The sequence below is a fragment of the Phodopus roborovskii genome, unplaced genomic scaffold, assembly GCF_943737965.1.
Source record: "Phodopus roborovskii unplaced genomic scaffold, PHOROB, whole genome shotgun sequence".
Taxonomy (NCBI): Eukaryota; Metazoa; Chordata; class Mammalia; order Rodentia; family Cricetidae; genus Phodopus; species Phodopus roborovskii.
The window spans coordinates 33,403,462-33,425,771 of NW_026125052.1; the positions used below are offsets into that span (position 1 = coordinate 33,403,462).

At 51.4% G+C, this 22,310-nt stretch overlaps 1 protein-coding gene across 1 annotated transcript in view; it reads left to right on the forward strand.

Annotated features, from left to right (window-relative positions):
• Rptor (regulatory associated protein of MTOR complex 1) overlaps window positions 1-22,310 on the forward strand; it is a 228,170-nt gene that overhangs the window by 181,905 nt on the left and 23,955 nt on the right. Inside the window, exons 14-21 of the mRNA XM_051181740.1 lie at window positions 5,223-5,297; window positions 7,346-7,411; window positions 7,701-7,892; window positions 10,155-10,295; window positions 12,393-12,510; window positions 13,270-13,410; window positions 13,808-13,966; window positions 21,348-21,466. Of these exons, the coding sequence (XP_051037697.1) occupies window positions 5,223-5,297; window positions 7,346-7,411; window positions 7,701-7,892; window positions 10,155-10,295; window positions 12,393-12,510; window positions 13,270-13,410; window positions 13,808-13,966; window positions 21,348-21,466 (1,011 nt within the window). The remainder of the gene's footprint in view (window positions 1-5,222; window positions 5,298-7,345; window positions 7,412-7,700; window positions 7,893-10,154; window positions 10,296-12,392; window positions 12,511-13,269; window positions 13,411-13,807; window positions 13,967-21,347; window positions 21,467-22,310) is intronic.

The following is a 22,310-nucleotide window of genomic DNA, read 5'->3' on the forward strand; positions in this document are numbered from 1 at the left end:
TAGTACACAGAAGCCCAAGTAACAATGTTAGAGGGTTACACAGGAAAGAGCGGCCTCTGTGTGGTAGCGTCATAAATCCAGGAATAATCTAACCTGAGATGGAGAAAGCTGCCACGAACAACACCTTAAAACATTCCTGAGAGACACAAAATCAAGCTCAGCAAATAAAAACATACCCTGCTCTCTTAGAGAAGTGTTCCGTGTCATAAACACATCAGTGTTCTCTCAGTTAATTTATAACTTTAATATAATCCCAGTAAAATTACCAAAGGGCTTTTTTTCTGGAGTAGACAAACACATTCTCGGCTTCCTTTGGGAGATAAGTAGGAAGGGGTAGGAAGAAGAGGGATAGAGACCCTGTCCTCCCAAACACCAACCGCAGTTGAGCGGGGGCTGGGCCAGCCGCAGATAGACATGGGGACTGCAGAAGCAGGATGAGAGCGGTGGCCCCTCGGGTTTGCAATCTCCCGTGTGAGTGTGATGGTAGAAAAGCCAGGAGCCTGCTGTGGTTTGCATCTTGAGTGACTCCCAGAAAAGACCAGGCGCAAGGGGAGAGTAGGCAACCGTAAGCGGCGTGGCTGGTGGGAGCTCTGAGATGGGCCATCACAGGACGGCTCTGTGCGTCTTTGAAGGGCAGAGTGGAGCCTCCTCCCTGACCTCTTTGTTTCCTCGCTGCCTTAGCTGAGCAGCTTCTTCCGCCATGTATCCCCACCTGACCAGCAGGAGACCCGAACCATCCTTTAGAATGAACACACCTGCCTTTTTTTTTTTTTTTTTTTTAAACAGGGTGTCTCTGTGTAGTCCTGACTATCCTGGAACTCACTCTGTAGACCAAGCTGGCCTTGAACTCTTGAACTCAAAGATCTCCTGCCCTGTGCACCACCTCACTTTCTCCTGTTAAATTGAGTGTTTAAGGTATTTTATCATAGTGACAGAATGCTGAGTGACAAGAGATTAACTTTCACACCTTGAACAATAGAATTCAGGGAAAAGAGATAGATTCATTAATGCAGAAACAAACACACAGAAGCTGTAGAAGGCGGGTTCTGTTTTAGCCTGAGGGTGATTTACCTTTTTAAACTACAATTCCAAATTTAGATGTCTTTGGAAGGAAACGAATACAAATAAATTTTAATAGCGAAATATTCAAAACTATGCCACAGGTAAAAGAATGCATTTCCCTCATACATAAAGGACTCCTAGAAGCGCGAAAAAAAAAAAAAAAAAAAAAAATCCCAGCAGCTCCTTGGGCAAGCGGTCAACCTGAAAGCAGCGGCTCAGCGGTTGTTGTGAGCGCTTGTTCTCACTGAGGACCTAGGTTCAGTTCCTGGGCACTCACATGGCAGCTCCCAACCGCCTGTGACTTGGTGACTTCAGTGCCTGGGGATCTGACACCCTCTTCTGGTTTTCTCAAGCACTGCACACAAATGGTGCCCAGACATAAATCTTTAAAAAAGAAAAGTTGATGCAAACTGTCGCTGACAATGTGAGGTTGTTTGTACAGTAACCTTTTTTTCTTGTCAGATGGGCCAGAGATGAGGCATCTCACAGGATGCTGTGCTGCAAAATGCACCAACAAGACAGCTACCTTTGCTCTTGCAGTGTGCCTTGGGAATTCACACCATAGCTCTGCATGCAATACAGGAAATAACAGACTACAAGTTCATTGTTTGTAACGTTGTTTAACAAAAGAGGGCTCAGCTGGGAAGTCCAGGCATGCACAGGAGGCTGGTTAAGTCCACAGTGCCCACAGTGCCTGCAGGGGCATTGTCAGGGGCTGTAAAAAGAGCAAGGAGCCCTCAATGAAGAAAGGATGGGTGTGGGATCAGGTTATCACACACAATCTACACACAATATAGATAGGCACGTGTGAAACAGCTTAAGGAAGCGGTCCCTTTGGGGCCTCCACTCCGGTAAAGCCAGGTCCCCGACTTTGCCTCAGAAAGGGGTTTCAGGATGGGCCAGTGTGAAACAGCTGGGGCTTATTTAAAAAACGTTTTAATGTATATTTAGGCACCAGTTTAGTAGGAAGAAAGACACTAAGGGAAATTAATAAAACGCCCGAGAACATGTTTGAGGGCTTCTCAGAACCCTGCCTGTGTGTCTTAACAGTAGCCAAGTTACAACTCAAAGGGTTGCTAAGAAGCCTCTGTGCCTTTGCTTTCATTTTTTGATAAGTGAGATGGTGCACTCCAGAGGTGCCCTGGATAGGGTTGTACTCTTACAGGGTAAAGCCATAGGTCATGAGGTTGCAGGGGGTTAAAATGGAGTTTCTTGTGAGGTTCCTAGAACACTGGGGGCTTCCCAATAGAAAGGAAGGTGTCCATATGATGCCCAGCCATTCCTACAAATGTCTCTGTGGCAGGGACATTGCCCTGTTAGCCTGCACGGCAGACACTGGGAACCATGCAGAGTTCTTGACGGCCTACCGGCAGAGGCTGCAGGGAGCGCCCTTTTCCCTTCCATAACTCCTTGTCTGTCCTGCATCATGTAGCAATAAAAAATTTATAAGGAAAAAAGGACGCAGGAATCTTGGCATGGTAGGCCTTCTGGTTTAGGGAGATTAGCTACACGTGTGTGTGTGTAGTCATCTTTGCTTATGTGTCAGTAACAAAAGTGCGTGTGAGAACAGAAGACTGGGCACACATAGTGGCGTGCGAGCATTATTGACTGTATTTCCACAGAACGTTGGTCTTCCGCCTTGATGGATTTCATGATAGGGGCGCAAATACAAAAGTGTAGAGGAAAGGGCACGTACATACCTTTCACGTCCATACTAGGCACAGCGTCATCGTCCCTTCTCCTTTTGAGGGTTACCTTACACACAAGCGCGTCTAACAGTATAGCTAACAGGTTTTTCAATATTTAATAATAAGCCATGTTTGCAAAGTGACAGCACACATCACTGGGCCTGTAGGAAAGCAGCTGTGCTGGAGTTTCAGCCGTGGGGACTGCATGGCTCAGGCCTCCTGCTGCAGCCTAAAAAATAGTGAAATCCCCACTGTGCACTGTGCTAATCACCCACCCCAAGGCTGCACGCCACAGCAGCTTTCTCTTGCGGGAAACCTCTTCCCTTCCAAATGTCATACGCCTGTTTCTCATGACCAGGAAGGAACTGTATTCAGGCTGAGTCACCTCCAGCATCCCTAGAGTTCTCTGTGCTCACACTGGAAGGCAGGGCTGTGCTTTCATAGGCAGACTCTCTCATGGGTCAGTCTGTGCTGGCCAGCACATCCCCTGTCAGACATGGGAATACTATGTTAAGTTCACCTGCTGTACTCTGCGGTCTTCTCCCCAGGGTATCTTTCAGCAGAACATTCTAGAGAAGGGAAGCTCGCTGGCACAGCTGGCCCGAGACTTGCTCTCTTAGCAGGGTTCTTTGCAGACTGCAGCTGGAGCTGCACAGTCAGGCCAGGGACTTTTCTCTTTGCCCTCTCCCACCGTCCTGTCCTTGGGTGCCTCCTGAAACCCCGAGATAACATGACGTACAGGGGCCGGAGTGAGTTGCGTTGTGGCAGAGGCGGTCCACCAAGAAAACCTCTTCCTGCTTTTCCGTCTCCCCCGCTTCTTAATCTAGCCTTAATGTGCCATCACTGTTGTATGTGGGGAGGGCAGGCCCTCCGCAGAGGGTGAGCTGCCACTGACTTCCTTGCTCTGCTGGGCTGTGGCCTGGCTTTCTTTCCAGCTCAGTGCGGCTGCTGGCCTAGGACTCATGAAGAGAAAGCTGGTTAAGGGAATTAATTGTACCTCGCCCTTTCCTAGTGGAGCAGCTGGGGGAGGGGCACCCTCCACGCAGTGGAAACCAGTGTACACAAGATACCTGTGCATGCTGGCGATGAAAGCAGACGTGTGAGGAGCAGCCATTACTGCCGCTCTGCAGTGGCGTGACAAGCTTATCAAAACAGAGATCTTTTAATATGTGCCTCATAATCGCCAGACTCCGCTTTTGAAGGCTTATTAAAGTGATCCTTTCAGATCTCCTGACTTGGAGGCTTGCAGTCAGAATTAGTAGGATATGAATTAATGACAGTTTATTACTCTCAGATGAGCTGTGCTTAAGGAGTTTCCTGTAAACGTGTGGGCTTTGATTTGACTTGTCAGAGCTCTGATTTGAAAACAAAGAAAGGTCGCTTTCCTCCCTCACTGCACTGCTGCTGCTGCTGCTGCTGCTCGCATGGGCAGTCTCCTGGCCCTGGTGGTCAGGTCTTTATAAGGATGGCAGGTCAAGGCTTCTAGCTTGTTTGGTAACCGCCTCTGTTAAAGCCGGGAAGTCTGTGAAGTGTTGTGACTTGATGAGCAGAAGCTGGGGTCAAAAGCCTGCAGCTAAGCCAACCTCCTCCATGTGTGTGGCACATGGTGGCCGCACAGATGGAACTGTGTGGCCAACTTCCCTAGAGAGGGCTGCATGTTTGGTGGCTTCTCTAGCACTCGGAGTGCTCTCTTTTCTTTGGAATGGAGGTCTCTAAGAGATTCCCATTAAAACGTATGGGCATGGAGCCAAACAAGCCCCCCCCCCAAAAAAAAGTCCCCAAAAGCCTCAGCAGGTAGCAGCACTACAGAAACAAGACTACTGTTGAGCATCCTCATCCGGAAGGGAGAGGAGGGGGCCCAGACAAAGCGGACACTAGAGAGGAAGGGGAAGCCTGAGTCGGGGAGGAAGGAGTCGGGCAGGCATGAGCTTGACAGGTGGGCATGAAAGGGAGGAGTCTGAGATGGGAGAAGGGACCTGAGAAGTGGGCAGGGTCTGAGAAAAGGATCTCAGCACCCGGTAGGTGTCTACGTTAACTACATGTGTTGTACATTCATACTTAATAAAATCAGTCGTAAAGCAAAATACTCAGTTATATAAAAATAAAGAAATGAACAGCAGAGTATCTTCATTTCTGCCAGGCTGATGAACCTGGACAGAAATGGAACCCTGAGAGGGAGGAGCCTGGACTGAGTACAGAAGGGAGGGCGTGGGTAGAGACCACAGTCCCTAGACTAGCCACCAGCAGCCCAGCAGTGGTTTGCTTTCCTCCGAGAGTTGTAGGAGTCCGCCTCTTCCCCGAGGGCAGCAACTAGAGCCCTTTCCAGAGAACTCTGGGCTTGCAAGGAGAGACGCACAGTAGTGGAGTGTTCCCAGCATGTCTGCGTGCCTTGCTTCATAAGAAGCCGTGACACGGACGCGGCCCACCGGTCCCTGCAACTCACGGCCTCTCTCTGTCTCCTTTTTCCCCCAGTCCTGCCAGGCTGACCTCGTGAAGGACAACGGCCACAAGTACTTCCTTTCCGTCTTGGCAGACCCATACATGCCAGTAAGGACTCATTTCTCTCTCTCTCAGACACCTGGGATTGTCTCTCTGCACTCACACGCTAGGTGTTGCCATTCGCGTCTGAAGGCCGGGTAGAGAGGCGCCCTACACAGTTAGTTACACAGGAGCAGCCACTCGGTGCGCACACTGCTGCATTCCCTCCTGCCTCGAGTGGGAATCTGGTCTTCCTGTCTGCCCAGCAGTGGCTTCTCCGTTACCTAAAACCTGCACCCTGGACAGAAGATGAATAAACACGTGTATGTCTACAGTCTGGTGCCTCGGGTGCCCTGAAGGCCCCTTACCAGGACAAGGTGTTGACATGCTTTACTGGAGGAAGGAAGAGATTGTTTGAAAATTTGAATTTCATACAGACTTTTTGTCATAGTTAATTGTTTTTTTAAAAAAAATCAGGCAGCATGAATGGAATATACAGTAGTTTTCTCAAATCTTTACCATCGGCTCTTTAGTCCCTCCCTCCCTCCCTCTGTTAAGCATAGTAATGTAAACAGAACAGCCATCCTCAGCCACTCTTTCATACGGCCTGCTTGCCAGATATTTAAGTACCACAGCATCTGTGCACTCTGAGATGGTGCCTATTAGATCTTCATGTGTGAATTCTTCCTCTGGCTGTTTGTTTGTTTTAGCTAACCCCAGCACACAAATGAGAACCCTGGAAAAGAGTCTGAGGCACATGCAGGCGGGGTGTTGAGGTGGGCTGGCTAAGGCAGTTTGGTTCATTCATACCTGTCAGCCACTATGTTTTCCTCAGAAACTCCAAGAAAACCAGAGGTGATGACTCAGAGCAGACGCAGCCAGGAAGAGAATCAGGGAAGGCGGCCCTGAGAAGGCAGCAGAGGCATGGGAAAGGGTGTGGGTGAGGGTGGCCACTGTTGCTGCGCCATTCCAGAACGCTGCAAGTGAGGTGCAGGAGGGTCAAATCTGAACAGAGCGTGGCTGGAACACTTGGCGAACTGAAGAGAGAAATGCGCAGTGAACCCTGGAACAATTAAATAAAGATAAATTCACACAGACACAACTCAGTCGGAGCAACAAGTACCAGAAGCGTACAGGAAATCCCCACAGCATTCCAGAACCCAGGAAGGGCAGACAGCAGCTGCAGTGGTGGCTCGTAGCAGTGACAGGCAAAGGATGGCGTGTGGCCCTCGAGCAGTCGCTAGAGTTCCCTGCTGAGCAGACATTTTATGACAGAATGATAGCTTGGCGCTTCTAACCCTGGAAGGTGGTGGCCTGGTCTCTGTTACAGTGAACTCGGTAGACAGTGCCATAGAAAAGAAGCAAGGACAATACCCAAGACGCTGGCGTTATAAAGGTAGATGATTGTCAATTGGATGGTCAGGGGTAAGGAGGGATATTGGGGTGAAGAAATGCCAAGAGTCTGGAGCAACCCCAGAGGAGCCCAGGGGAAGACTGTCAGTGTGCGTGTGGACAGGAACACACTTGGAGAAGTCACAGTGGGCTGCTGGCTTTCCACACAGACAAGAAGAAACTCCAGTGAAAATGGACCTGCTCAGTAGAAGACCTGAACTGAATGAAGCAGACTGCTACATTCAGCCAGGCCTGCTGGTGTGCTTTAATCAGGAGGCAGAGGCAGGCGCATCTCTGTGAGTTGGATGCCAGCATGGTCTGTGGATTTGATTTGAGCTTTAGGAACAGCCAGGGCTACACAGAGAAACCCTGTCTCAATAGACAGACAAAAGAGTGCTGCATTGAACTTATACCAGTGTTCCGACTCAGGACCCGGGCTTCCTGGGGCTGCACAGAGGGGAGAGCCTGATGTCGGGCCTTCCAGACCCATTAGTGCCACAAATCACTTCACCTGCCTTGACAGAAGATGGCGGAGCAGCCCGGGCGTGTTCCGTGGCTTCAGCACCCAAAGGAGAAGGCAGTCTGCGTGCAGGCCTTTGGGAGTGCCTCAGCACCCTGCACACTGCTCTCATTACATTAGGCGAGGGCTGAAGACAGCGGCGCACAGCGCTCAGAGGAGGTGAGTCTGCTGTGAAGGTGCACAGCCATGCTGTTTTGTTTTCCAGGCTGAACATAGGACCATGACGGCTTTCATTCTTGCTGTAATCGTCAACAGCTACACAACGGGGCAAGTAAGTAGCATGGCCTCTCCAGCCACCGAAGCCCAGGGATGCAGAAAAGTGACGTGTCTGAAATGTAGTCTAGGGCAGGGCTGCAGCGGAAGCCACATGTACAGAGAGGACCTTCGGATCCTAGCAGTAGGCAGGGTCAGCGCACTGCTGCAGGGCCAATCTGAATTGGCAGGGTTTACAGTGAGACGGTGTAGTATTGTGTGGTTGAGCAAGGCATTGTCAACCTAGTCGGGCTGCCCTGGCCCTGGGTACAAGGGCCGAGGACCACTCATCTGTCTCCTGTGTCCAGGAAGCCTGCCTGCAGGGGAACCTGATCGCCATCTGCCTGGAGCAGCTCAGTGACCCACACCCCTTGCTGCGCCAGTGGGTGGCCATTTGCCTGGGAAGGATCTGGCAGAATTTCGACTCTGCGAGGTGGTGTGGGGTGAGAGACAGCGCCCACGAGAAGCTCTACAGCCTCCTCTCTGACCCCATCCCTGAGGTGAGCTGTCCTTGGAAAATCAGCTTCCTAGTTGGGTGAAAGAATGGTAGGTGCTTTACACACCAGCAGTCCCACCAGGGTTCTGTTTGTAAAGAGGTCATGTGTTCAGAGCCCTGCCTATACTCAAACGTAACTGTGCACCCAGAATCTGCACAGGTCCCAAGATAGGCTACTGGGACCTTGCTACAAAGTCACACATTTAATTTTTCACTCATAGTAAACTGTATACATCCTGTGGACCAGGGCCAGGCTATCAGGCAGGCAGGCAGGCAGACACACACACATACACGCGAGGTCATGGCAGCCTACCCACTTTTGTCACACATCAGGGAGACCACAGTGGACATGGATCATGCCACAGGGTAACTCGAGACTCTTTGATACTTAGTCTGTGCCCGTCTATGTCTCTGGTACGACTAGACCCGTGACAGGGAGAGTGTGGACTTTCAGGGGCCTCACTCTGCTGAAGGAGAGACCACAGCAGGCCGCCATGGTGTCAGAAGTACTGTGGAGCCCTGGAGAGGAGGCCTTGTCAGGACCTGGTTTCTCAGCTAAGACGGTGCAGAGGGAAGGAAGCCCTAGTGCTCTGAAGACATGCACAATGGCGAGGGAAGGGTGGCTAAGCTCTGCTTAGGGCAGCAAACGCGGTCTTCAGGGTTGAGGATGTCCATTCTGGAACTTCCCTCTGGCTTGCTTCCTGCTAATCACACACAGAGCTGAGCATCTGCTGGTTTTCCCTGAGTTGCAGATGCACGTGGCACGTTGCCTGCCATGTTTCTGACGTGGCCTCTTGCTGGGAACACAGGTGTGTGTCGCTTGCACAGTTGTTTGTGGCAGGCCCGCTACTTCATTCTGGGAGGTAGAACATCGGAGGTTCAGACGACATCCCAGGCCACTAGGACACTCACCACACAGCTAACAAAACCATTCTTTGAAGTGGGGAGACCCAGTTATAGACTGAGTCTTGGTGAGAGTAGGAGACCCTGCTGTCGTTTGCAGAAATGACCACTGTGTGTGTTAACAAGCCAAGGGTCCAAGTGCCTGTGAGAGACTGTCCACTAGGTGGACAGTGTAGTCCTGGCCTCCAGCTCACAGAGACCCACCTGCCTGTTCCTGAATGCTGAGATTAAAGGCCGCCGTGGCCGGCCACAAGGCCGTTCTTAATATGCACACAAGTCTGCACATAAATAGTCCAGTGAGTTTTTCTTGGTGACATGGGTGTTTTGGTTTCTTGGTTTTTGGTTTTGTTTCCCTTTTCTACTGGAAGACAGGCTTGCTTTTCTCTACCCTCAAGGCTAGCTTCCTCTGAGACTCAGCCACTACTAGTAACAGAGCTGGCTGGTCTCGAACTTTTGATTATATAATGTAGACTGAAAGGAGTTTAGGGTGCACAGACTTGAAGCAGCCACACCCTAACTGGGTCCCCGTGTGTGGCGCTCTAGATGCAGCGCTCACCACTCAGAGCCTGGGGACAGAGTCCACGTCTTCCCACTGTAGAGCAGTCTGTAGCTTCGGGCAGCCTCTGGCCTTACTGACATTGTTTCACCCCGCCGACTACCCCACAGCCACCTTTCTCTTCTGGCGAGTGGGGGTTGTTTGCACACTGTTGAGCTGGTGTCCAGCTCTGTGTCGGATGCTTCCTGTCGCTCATCTTAGAGAGGAGGACACTGGCTCTCCAGGGTCAGCTTCTTTCCCTAAGGTCACATGGCCTTGGAGGCCGAGCTGTTCCCTTACTGCCTCTGAACCGTGGGGACTTTACCCTTCCTGGTTTCCGTTTAGCCCATACCTTCTCCACTTTTCCCATCCATGGCTGCACTCCTCCCTTTCATGGTTCAGCCCAGTGAGCTTCCTTCCCCCAGGTCAGCTCTGGGCCAGTCTTCTCCAGAACACCCTTTTCTGCGTCAACACTATAATCAAAAGTCCACTGTACAAGCCAGGCTACAGACTCCAGAAGAAACTGTTCCCTCCTCCACAGCCTGCTCATCCCTGAGCTGGGACTACACTGCCTCCGCCTTTGGCTCCTGGGCTACCCCCCCTACACACACACACACACACACACACACACACACACACTCTTTCTGCTTGTCAATACCAGTGTAGCTCTGGGCCTGGAGCATCGTGCAATAAGTGTTTGTGAAATTGAATTGAGCTGAACTTATGTGAACTGAATTGAATTAACTTGCAGACAGCCTCGGCAGAAATGCAGATGGCAGACAGGACAGCCGTGGGTGGGTCTCTAATTGCCTCTCTTCTGCCCTGCAGGTCCGATGTGCAGCTGTGTTTGCCCTTGGCACCTTTGTGGGGAACTCTGCTGAGAGGACCGACCACTCTACCACCATCGACCACAATGTGGCCATGGTGCTGGCCCAGCTGATCAATGACGGGAGCCCCATGGTCCGGAAGGTATGAGCGCCAGCTCGTTGAGGCGGGGGCCTCACTTGATCTTAAATGGCTGCGCAACTCTTTTCGGAGTGTGCCTTTGCTTGTGTCTTTCACACGAGGGCACAGAGCTGGCCAGGTCTGCTAGTGTCTTTACAGAGCAGCCTTCTCCCTGCCGGGCACAGGTGCATGGTGCTAGGTCCCTGCCGAGCAGTGAGTCTGTGCCCTTGCTCTCCTTTTCACTTGCCTTACTTCTCTGCTCCATAAGAAGACGTCCCCCACCCTCCCCAGCCAGCAAGGGAGATGCGCTGGCGAACCTGGAAGCTGCTCTAGAGCGGAGATATAGACCAGAAGGGCAGACAGGCTAACTGCCTGCGGTGACCATGGGCGCCTGCGCCACTGCAGCCACTGGCTTCTTGCTCGGCATCTCTTTTCTTTGTGGCTGTTTGTTGTTTGTTTTTTAGAGAGGGTTTTCTCTGTGTAGCCCTGGCTGTCATGGAACTTACTTTGTAAACCAGGCTGGCCTCAAAATCAGACATCTGCCTGCCTCTGCCTCCCAAGTGCTGGATAAAGGTGTTTGCCACCACCGCCCAGCTTTTTTTGTTATGTGCGTTGGTGTTTCGCCCGCATGTGTGTCTGTGTGAGGGCGTCAGGTCCCCTGGAACTGGAGTCACAGACAGCTGTGAGCCGTCATGTGGTGCTGGGAATTGAGCCTGGGTCCTCTGGAAGAGTAGCCAATGTTTGGTTCCATTGATGATGAGCCCATGGGAGGTCAGGCATGGCTTTGGATTAAATTTCTAGAGAGTAGCTACAAATGTGTAGCTAACTTGAGAGTGACATGCTCTAAACGCAGCTGCTTTCCCAACACGTGTTGGGGGCACGCACATGTCTGGGCACTTCTCACACTGACCCAGGTCACTCCCATTCTTCAACCTCCTATGAGATCTTTAGAATGTATAATGAGCAGCCAGGCACGGTGGCACACCCTCTAACCCCGGCACTTGGGAGGCAGAGGCAGACAGATCTCATTTTAGGCCAATGTAGGCTACACAGTGAGTTCCGGGCCAGCTGAGGCTGCAGCATAAGACCCTGTGTTTAAAACACAGAGCAGTGTCATCGGCACTGGCTCTGTTACTTACTTCTCCAGCCTCCTGGTCAACAATATTTCTGCACCTGCTTCCTTCAGCCTTACCCAGCTCTTCCCCGTCAGTTCTCCCAAGTGGAAACAGCTGATAAAAGCAAAGGATCAATGTTTTCAATTTTCTGTTAAGATTATTTCCAAAGTGTAGAAAGCTTTCTCCTTTCCGAAAATAATTTAGAAATAGAAATGATGGTGACTGAAATGTCTGGAGACCTGGATAAGGAGAAGGGTGGCTCTGACGCCCACTGGAATGTGTCCTGGGGTCCCCACTGCGCCTGCGTCTGCTTCTGCTGGTGGTCCCTTGATGTCCCTTTGAGGAGCCCAGCCGTTAATTCTAGAAGGTTCCAGTGCACCTCTCTTGGTCACTGGGGACTGTGTGATGCTCAGTGGCCTGCAATGTTGTGTGACAGTAGTGTGTCAGGCTCTGGGACTGTCGTGAGGGTTAGCAGATGTTCCCAGGTGGACAGCGTGGGAAAGGAAGTATTCCTCTCTGCATGTGTTTATCCGTTCCTGAGCTTGTCTTGCAAGTGCTCCCTTGTCCTGGACTCTGGATGTAGAGGTTAATGGCAGCCCATCTACGTAGTCTGAGTGTACAGACAAGCCAGACTTGGATGGAAGCTGCTTCAGAGGGTGACTGGGAGTCCTAGAGCATGTCACAGGACAGGACCCTGCTTGTAGTGGGGACTGAGTCACCAGGGGCATCCTGACCCACCTGGAGTGGCTTCAGAAAGGCAGTCTGGGCCTAATTTTAAAATACTCCAGGGGTGTGGAATTCACAGTGTGGCTTCAGAAAGCCTTGGGTTGATAATTGCTGCCTAGCCGTGGGAGAACAGACTGAGGCAATGACATCTGAGGACACCATTCACAGCCCCCCCCCCCTCCTCTGAACTTCCCTTTCCTGGGTTGTAAAGCTGAGTGAGCCTTGCTGTCCAGCGTTTCCTGCCTCCATGGACGTAATTGTTCCTTCTCCCTCTCAATAGGAGCTGGTGGTGGCCCTGAGTCACCTTGTAGTCCAGTATGAGAGCAATTTCTGCACTGTAGCCCTGCAGTTCATGGAAGAGGAAAAGAACTACCCCTTGCCTTCTCCAGCAGCTACAGGTACAGCGGCACACGGGGAAGCCAGGTCTGAGCATGCGTTTCTGATACTGCTTTGGGCAGTCCTGTTGTCTCGGGCAAGTCCAGGACAGGGGCCATGCTGACCCTCTATCTCCTTTCCTTCCTTCTCACCGTCCTTTGACTTCGAATTTGGGGACATCTTGAAAGATGGCACCTTCTGCAGTAGGGTCACTGAAAAGTACATTAGCTGTCTGCCTGTGATGAGTAATTGGATCACGCTGCTTTGGCCTCGTGTTCCCTGAGCCATGTTACAAAGCGCCTCCTCTCACACTTGTAGTCATCTTCCACGGCAGAGACTGTTTCATCCCCCTCCCTCCAGACCACGGTAGAGACTCGTGATCAGTAGCGAAGCATTCCTCCTTTCCCTCGGTCGGGAAGGAGATGGAGCCTGAACTCGCTGGGCGGAAACAGCCAGTCAGGTGGAGGAGCAGCTGCCAGCAGGCTGGAGTCGTGCCGGGCCCAGGCTGCCGGGCATCGCTGTGCTGCCGCCTGTGCCACAGTCACCTAGGATAGCCTCAGAGCTACCATTGCCTTTGCGGTCCACGCCATCTCGTGATCTAGTACTCTCATGGCTGCAGACAGTATCTTTGTCCCACTGAAACCACACTCACACCCGTGAGTGACATGAAGGCCCTTCTAAACTCACCTTCGTCCCAGTAACACCGGCTGTCTCTGTTGCCATGGCTTCATGCCCCCGTCCTGAAACCCATTGTAACCCTTTCCTTTCTCCATCTTTCCTAGAGGGGGGCAGCTTAACCCCTGTTCGAGACAGCCCGTGCACCCCCAGACTCCGTTCCGTGAGCTCCTATGGGAACATCAGAGCTGTCACTACAGCCAGGAACCTGAACAAATCCTTACAGAATCTGAGCTTGACAGAAGAATGTAAGATGCCAGATAGCGGTATTTGGGTGGGAAGGTTCAGTGTGCTCTTTACAAGACGTTTCTCTAGAATGCTTCTGTGCGCCTTGACCCTACCCTGCAGAACATAGGCCCTGGTGTCCTGTGTACCAGCATGACAACTGGCTAACTGTCCCTGAGTCAGAGTCTTCCTCCCAGACATGGACATAGCAGAGACCTGGTTCAGCACCCAGGTCAGCCAGGGCCACACTGTTGACCTCCTTCAGTGAGGCCAGGGCTTACTGTTCAGGGTCCCTTCCAGGGAACCATTAGTATGGTCATGTGTGTGTATGCATGTGCCCAGTGTGAAGAAAGATCATATTTCAGTCGGACAGGCCATTACTGTAAGGCCCTGACCTCCTGCCTGTCATTTCCTGACCAGCGGGCAGCTCGGTGGCCTTCTCCCCTGGGAACCTCAGCACCAGCAGCAGCGCCAGCAGCACCTTGGGAAGCCCTGAGAATGAGGAGTACATCCTGTCCTTTGAGACCATCGACAAGATGCGTCGTGTGAGTTCCTACTCGGCACTCAACTCCCTCATAGGTGAGTCCCCATCCTCACCCTTCCTGCTGGTGCCAAGGGCTTGCTCTACCGCAAACAGCACACATCTGTATTTGGTCAGATAAATGAGCCAGCATATCTCCATTGGATGCAGAAGAGTAGGGATGAGCTCACTTGAAGAAGTGAGAAGAACATTTTTGCGATGGGATGGTATTTTTTCAGGCTGGTCCAGGGATGTGTGAGCTCGCCGGCTTTGTCCATCTGTCTGTCTTTGCACCCCTCCTGTGTGCTAGCCTAGCAGTGTAGCACTCAGCTCAGCTCAGGCTCCTGCTTACCACAAGAAAGGATGAAGTGGGTGCACCAGTTTTCTGGTGGGCAAAGCCAGAGGTGATGTTCACTCCCCTAGTGCCCAAGGGAGCCCCACGGTAAGCAGTGGGAGGGCAAGGCAGAGGGTGTGGCTCTCCCTGAAGGGCCCTCAGTGCCCACCTGCTGAAGCTGCACCACACCTGGCTGCTTGACCCTTCACTGCCTAGAAATCGGGGTTTGATGGGCAGAGTTCTCTCTAATTCTGCCATGAGTGGCAGTCCCTGGACTTGACTGTCACACAGGAAATGAGAATTAGCTACTGAGTTTCCTGCTGTACACCTGTGCTCATTCTCAGACTTGGGAATTAAATTGTAAGCCCTAAGCAAACCACACTTCAGGTAGTTCATGTTGGTGGGACCCTGTGTGACATGTACAGTATAGCCTAGGGCCCTAGAATCTTCCTTAGGCTCAACAGCGAGGACACAGAGCCTCGCCACGGGGCAGCTCAGCCTGTCTCCTGCTCTGGTACATGAATACCAGCTGTGCCTGATCCTGGAGATGAAGGGTTGAGGAGTCATGTTTTGTTGGGGTCACCGCATATGGTGTGTCTGCTTTACCCGCCCTACCCACCCCCTTAGAAGCTGGTGTCTATGTGGTGACACTGTGTGTGTGTGTGTGTGTGTGTGTGTGTGTGTGTGTGTGTGTAAAACAAGTTATCTGTATGTCATTCAGTCTTGGAAAATTGCGTGGAGGTGCAGCTAGAGAGAGGGCTCAGCAGTTAAAGGCACTGGCTGCTCTTGCAAAGGACCTGGGTTTGATTCCCAGCACACACGTAGTGGCTTATAACTGTAGCTCCAGTTCCCAGGGATCTAATCCCCTCTTCTGGCCTTTGCAGGTACCAGGTACATCCATGTACACAGGTATACATGCAGGCATGAAAGAAAAAACCAAAATTTGAGGGGGAAAGTTTCAAAGGGAGTAGAGTTTGGGAGGAAAAGGAAATGGTAGCCTTCCTTCCTGCCGGCCCTGTCCTGTTCAGTGTGGTGGTGCACACACTTCCTTCCTGCCGGCCCTCTCCCTGTTCAGTGTGGTGGTGCACACACCTGCTGGAGACCTCAGAGTTTACGCAGTGTTTAAGATTCATAACGTGCAGAAACTCATTACTGGCAACACTTGCCTGTGTAAAGGCAATTTCTTCTTCATTTCAACCAAAGAACAGCAATCTCTTTATCCCCTCTCTCTGAATATTGCAAAAGGGTTCTCAAAACCATGGCAGCCTAGAGCACGCATTCACACCTGTTGTCACAAAGCGGCTCCCTTCCAGATGCCCTACCCTGTTCATCCCAGCTCTGCTCCGTGTGGTGACCTGCTGTCTGGCTCCGTGGTCACCGGACACAGGAGGACCCGGGGCAGAGGGAGCACGGGTCTCTACCCTCGTCACCCTCCATGGGTCCCCTCATCGCCCCTTCCTTTTTCTGGCCTCTCTGTCCCTGTGCCATGCTCCTGCCTGTGAACCATGGGAGGTTCTCCAATGCCAGGAGAGGCTGTACTTCCTGGAAAGTGTAGCCTGCAGACGCTCACGCCTCCCCTCACTGACGGTCTCAGATGGGCAGCTCTACCGTGTGCACCCCAAGCTGACTCTAGCCCTGTGAGACTTGATGCTTCTCTGCCCCCCTTCCCCGGAGCTCAGAGCTCTTGCTAGGACATTGCCCTACTTGACAGAGTAGTGGTTGTTTCTCTGGTATACCTGACCCAGCTGCATCAAGACACATGGCTGCCATTTTTATTATCAAATTTCTGAAGAGCTGCTTTTTTCTTTAAAATGTTGTTGTTGTTATTGTTGTTGTTGTTGAATGTGTGTGTTGGTAGGCATCTACATGCCATGGCATACATGTGGAGGTCACAGTTCTTTTTGGAGCCAGTTCTTTCCTCCTGCTCTCCCATGGGTTCTGGGGTTGAACTCAGCTACTCAGGCTTACACCGGAAGCCCTTTCTGCTGACTGAGCAGTCTTGCTGTCCCGAGGGTTGTTTCCACTGATGTGTACAGCCAGCAGCCTTGCCTGTCCTGCCTTCCAGCTTGTTCCCGGGGTTCCTGATACCCACCCGTGGAAGTAGGTCAGCACAGAGTGGGTAGAGGCTGGAGACGGTGAATGGCCCGGCTGACAGAAGCCTCCTTACCCCTTGGCAGTGACGCCCACTGTGCGCAAAACCTAGGCCCGTGTCACTTTGAACCCTGACCGCAAAGACTCTACTCCCTGCCAAAGCCCACCCCCAGGGAGGAGTTCCTCACTGTGTACACTCTGCCTTCCCTGTCAGCTGCACCTTCATCAGAGACTGGTGCCAAGAGAATTTCTGTGTGGAGACTTGTGAGGAAGGGTATGGCCTCACTTCAAAGGCACTGGGAGCCGCAGAGGACGAGACCAGGGTTTTTACAACTCCGCTGAGCAGTGACATTTTATAGCACGCTTTAAATGCATCACCATGGTAACCAGTCCAAGGTAGAGCTGATACTGAGGACAGAGGAACAGCAGAACCACAGAGCTGCCCTCATCCTCGCCCTTGGTGCTGCCCAGAGCCCTGCCCTGGTGTGTGCTCCAGTGTAGCAGAGTTTAGATCCTAGGGAGAGAACAGCAGCCAAGAGTAAGCTGTCTCTTACCCTGAAGACCCCTCAGGCCCCGTGGGTACTGGTCAGTCAGCATGAAAGCGCCAGCCAGCCGTCAGGCGCCTGCTTTTCCCTGCTCTTCCTTGTTCACCTCCTGTCAAGGGGTCAGGAAGCACAAAGAGATTTTCACACCCCAGCCCACAGCAGTGGTCCAGTGAGGGGGCACACTGCGATCTGCCCTGGCTGAAAGAAACCCAGCAGGGACTTTCTGAAGAAAGTGCTGGGCACACAAGCTCGGTGTTAGATTGCTCACCTAGCACACGCTGGTCCTGCTTTGTCCCCAGCACCATGGGGTGAAGTGACCAAGGGAATTGAACACATTCAGAATGGAGATCCAACAACCAATGAACTGAATTCTTCTTTCCAGAAAAGCCTTGGTTGAAGCCAAAGCTTAGTGGGTCATATGAAGATGCTGAGGGTCATCTAGAAAGACCAGCAAAACTGGAGGCTCAGTTACAGCCACATGGGTAGGGGAGGCCAGAGCAATGGTTCAACATAATTCCCCCAGAGGTTCCATCAGGACTCAGGACTTACTCTGAAGTACCAAGACAGGGAGCACAAGAAAGGACAGATGCAGGGCATGGGAACAGACACACGCATGCATGCACGCACACACGCAGGTACGTACACCCAGACGCGCACGCACGCACACCCATCACCACCACTGTAGCCTTGGACCTGTGTTTCTAAAGACTGTAGAAGCCTTGGCCATTCCCGGATCATCAGAGGACCTGACCTCACTCTGCCCCAGGTCAGTCAGTACTACAGCCTCATGTTCTGTGGAGCTCCTCTCACCAGCAAGCATTGAGGTTCACACGCAGCTGCAGAGCTCTGAGAGACTGCCTTTCGTCATACGCTCTTTGGAAAGTTGTGGCCATTTCCCTGAAAATCAATTCTAAAACATCACGTCTTATAGTCTAGACATCAAAATAGATCCTTAGCCCTTCCAGGGCTCAGCTAGTGGCAAGCTGTAGGGCAGGCCCAGCTCCTGCTCTGCTTTGAGACAGGACCCAGTGTCCTTACCTTAGTCAGCATGGGCCCTGATCCCTGTGTGAGGGTGGCAGGCTGTGTTTGGGAAATGACAGATGTCAAAATAGGGCAATCCACTGGTCAGGGAGCCAGAGTCACTCCTGGCAAATCAAGGCAAGGTGTGAAATCTTTGCTTTCCACTAAAAAAAAAAATTGTACTCTGCATCACAGTCCAACAGTGATAAAACTGAGAGGTTGTTTGTGTTCTCTGTTGTGTCCTGACCAGTGCTATATGGAACTCAAGATCCAAAGAGTCAGCCCAGTAATTGAAAAGGTGTTCTAAACTAAACAGTACTATTTACAAGTGGCTCCCTTCCTCTGTGTCCTGCACACTGTTCAGCCTTTCTGGCGGATACTCTATGGGGTTCCTGGTTCTAAACAACTCCTCACGGGAGTCTGTGTCTGTCACTCCAGCACATGAGGCCAACCAAGGGCTCTGGGACCTCACCTGTGCCCTACCTGTCCCGTTCAATTTAGGATCTCCAGCTGTGTGTGCATGTTCCATCATTAAATTGACAGATGGGCTACGCAGAGACCCCATTTGTCATGTTCTGTCCCCGCCCCCCTCCCCCCTCCACTTCCTCCCATCCTCTTCCCTGTCTGTGACTGACCGACATCTGAGTCACACGGGTTCATATCAGCATCACGTCCCTTTCCAGCTCTGTGTCACATGGCGACTGAGCTTTACAAGAAGCTGCTTCCAGTGTGTCACTCCTCTGAAGGGAGCCTGAAAGCACTAGTAAGTCTGTGAGCACTCCCTGTCGGCTGGAGAAGGGCTGCCAGCTCCATCAGCGGGGCCGGTTACCTGTTTCTCTCAGGTGAAGCTTCTTGCAAAACACATGACATCTCCTTGAATGTCATCAGTGGGGAACTTGTCTCTAGTACACTCAGAGGAGCAGCTGATACCTGACAACCCCATACCCAGAGCTGGAAATGGATCTGAGCACATTTGCCCAGAGAACTCCTGGGCTGGTTTACTAGTTTTCTTAGACGTTAGTCGTGAGTCTAGCCTACTGTTTGGAACTGTGGAGTTTAAGTTGTGAAGCTGGTCTTCTGCTTCTGAGCTATAACAACACGAGAGAGCATGCAGTGAGTGGGCCACTACTAGAATTGGATTGTCCCTGCCACTGCTCAGCCCAACTACAGTGGGTTTGTGTATTGTTTCAGTTTACCACATCCAAATTTACCACAGGCCTCAGTGTCCAGGTACATACGCCTACCTGGACAGAGCCAGTACTGAAGGTCTTAGGACCTGTGAGTGTTTCATGCCCATATTCTGTTTCCACAGTCACAGTCTGTCTGCACCCTAAAGAGATGCCTTTCTCGGAGGCTGAAGACCTGGCTTAATGGCTAAGAGTGCTTGCTGCTGTTGCAGAAGGTCTAGGTTCGGTTCCCGGCACCCACATAACACAGCAGGTCACAACCATGTGGAACTCTGGTTCCAGGGGATCTTGATGCCTCTCCAGAGCTCTGGGATCTTGCATGCACACGGTACCCTTACATACCCATTTTTAAAATTAAATATTTTTAAATGCCTTTCGTAAGACTCAGGTGCTCGGTGATAGGGAGTAACATTTCAGTCACCTAGACAGGGAAACCATGCACTCAGGAGCTGAGAGGAAGTCCTCTTGGTTTCTGCAGCCTCTTGATGCCGTGGCTCAGGCTTCACCCTACACAGCCCAGGATTGGTGGAAGGGACATCGTGAGTGTGCAGTCATTAGGGGTGTACACCTGTGTTGAAGTCATGCACTCAGTGAGCCTCATTCCGCGATTCCTCATCAGTCTGACTCTGAACTTGAATGCATTCATGAAGCTCAGTGAGTGACACTGAGTCCCCTGACAGCCTGGCTAACTCTCAGACTCTTTCATAAACACGGGGCATTTGCTCCAGTTTGTAAGCAGGGGACATGGGGTCAGGGCTTGTTTGAAATGTTCCGTGAATCTGTCTTGCTGGTGTCGAGTAAGAACACCTTTTGCAGCAATCAAACTGTTAGATTTACCCTGCAGCACGGGATGGCGCTGTCCATAGCAGTGTCTTCCACCCCCCTGTGAAGCTGGCTGTCCCCAGTGCTGACAGTCAAGCAAGGACACAAGCCCCGCGCTCAGCCCCTTTATTCTCTGGGCAGCCACTTCTCAGCTGATGCCCTCTTCTAAGGTCCCCTCTGTCCCAGCGTGGAGTAGCCCTTGCTCCTAGCAGGCTCCCTGACCTAGCAGGCCTGACACATCGCCCTTGGGTTTCTGAGTTAGGCTGCCCCTTGCAGGGGTCTCGGGTTTTGTCTGTGCCTCTCCAAAGGCTTGGTGTCTCCCATCATCCCTGTAGCTCCCATCATCCCTTGCCCCACTCTGCTCCCCTGCTGAGGGGGCAGACCTGCTCCTCTGAAAAGCCATCTGCACTGTGCACCTCCCTAGGGCATCCCTGTGACCTTGAAGTGGCCTGGCTTGCTGGTCCAGCATGTACCTTCACACACTTCCCTTTGCAGCCGGGCATGAATCCTCACTGGACCTTACCTTCATTCCCTCTCGTGCTAGGAGCAATGCCATCTTTAAGATTACTGAGGAGTTACATGGGATGGGGCAGCTTCCACTAAGGTCCTTGGGGAGTACGCCTTTTCTTCCCTTCATCCTGGATAATGACGTGTCTGGGTCTCAGGAGCCCTGTCTTGCCTGGCTTTGCAGCACAAGACTGTGATGACAGTATATATATGCACCTTGTGACTTCCTAGGGACTTAGAACAGTGCCAGCATAGGGAGTGGACAAGAGGAGCCCAACAAGTCACAGGCATACACAGTGTAAAATGCACTGTGGACAGAACCTTACATCCCACATAAACTGTGTGCTGTAGTCCATGGTGTCATCTGGGTACCTAGAACATGAGAGGAAATAAGCATGGGAAGTGGTAGTATTCTCCAACCAGTATAGTTATCCAGGTGCAAACCTGACTGTTTCCAGCCATTTTCCTTTAGAAAGACCCAACCTCAAAAGATAAACCCTGCCAGCATGGTGGTGCATGCCTTTAATCCCAGCACATGGAAGACAGAGGCAGGTGGCCCTCTGCAAATTCAAAGCCAGCCTAATCTACATAGTGAATCCCAGGCCAGCCAAGATACATAGGGAGACCCTGATTCAAAAAAAAAAAAAAAAGCAACAAAAGATGAAACCTTTTAAACTGTGTGCATGAATGCATGCGTGTATACAAGTGTACCATGGAATGCATGTAGCACTCAGAGGGAGTCAGGTCCCCATTTGGGTTCTGGGAGTTGAAATCAGGTTATCACACTGAACAGCTAACAGGGAAGCTCCCGTGTTACTCCAGCTCTAATGCTGCCTCCCGACAGCATGGCGTATACAGAAAACAAGCTACCTCACAAGCCTGTCTATGCACCAGGAGTTAACTTGCCACTGAAATATGTATTTCTCTTTCCTAGGAGTTTCTTTCAATAGTGTTTACACTCAAATTTGGAGAGTCTTACTGCATCTAGCCGCTGATCCCTATCCAGATGTTTCTGATTTGGCCATGAAAGTCCTCAACAGCATTGCTTACAAGGTATGTGCATGGGAGACTGTCACTCACCCTCTCACATTTCTGCTTCCCTTATGAATATTCAAACAGGGACATTCAGGCCTGTATTGTAGCTTAAAAAACAAATAGAAGCCAGCGATGGTTGTGCACACCTTTAATCTCAGCACTTGGGAAGCAGAGGCAGGCTGATCTCTGAGTCCAAGACCAGCCTGGTCTACAGAGCACGTTCTATGACAGCCAAGGCAACACAGAGAAATCTTCTGTGTTGAAAAACCAAAAATTGGATGGACGGATGGACAGACGGATGGAAGGAAGGAGTTGAGCAAGCATTTTGAACTTAGAGCTTCATGGTATATCCTGAACTTTACTTGCATTTTAACTTCGGGTGTCAGTGCTGCCAATGTTAACGTGACCTCCATGTCTGTATAAGCTGTAGCGATGTCCTCTCTGCCATCTCCAGGGCCCATGTTGAAAGCTGTGGGCGTTTGTACTCACTGGTTTTCTGCGATGTTTTTCTTCCCACTTGACCTAGCTGCTCTTTTTTACTTTTCTGTTTTGAGTTTTCTTGTTCTCATTGTTTGGGTAGACTAGCATAGTCTTCTTTGGGGATATGGCTTCTTCCCATTCCTTTCTAAGAGCTCTGGGGATCTGACCTAATCCTTTCCCAGCCTGTGGGCCCTCATCCCACTCACTGAAGAATGTCAGAGGTTCAAGAGACCTCCCTGTGGCCTTGGAAACGCCTTGTACTCTTCCCTGCAAATCCCACCTCCTCCCCCTGCACCTCCTTCCTGGGTCTTGATTGTTCTTTCAGCCCTAGAGCTCTGGACCCTGCAGTGGATACTGGCTGGAAGCGTCTTGTCCCCAGAAG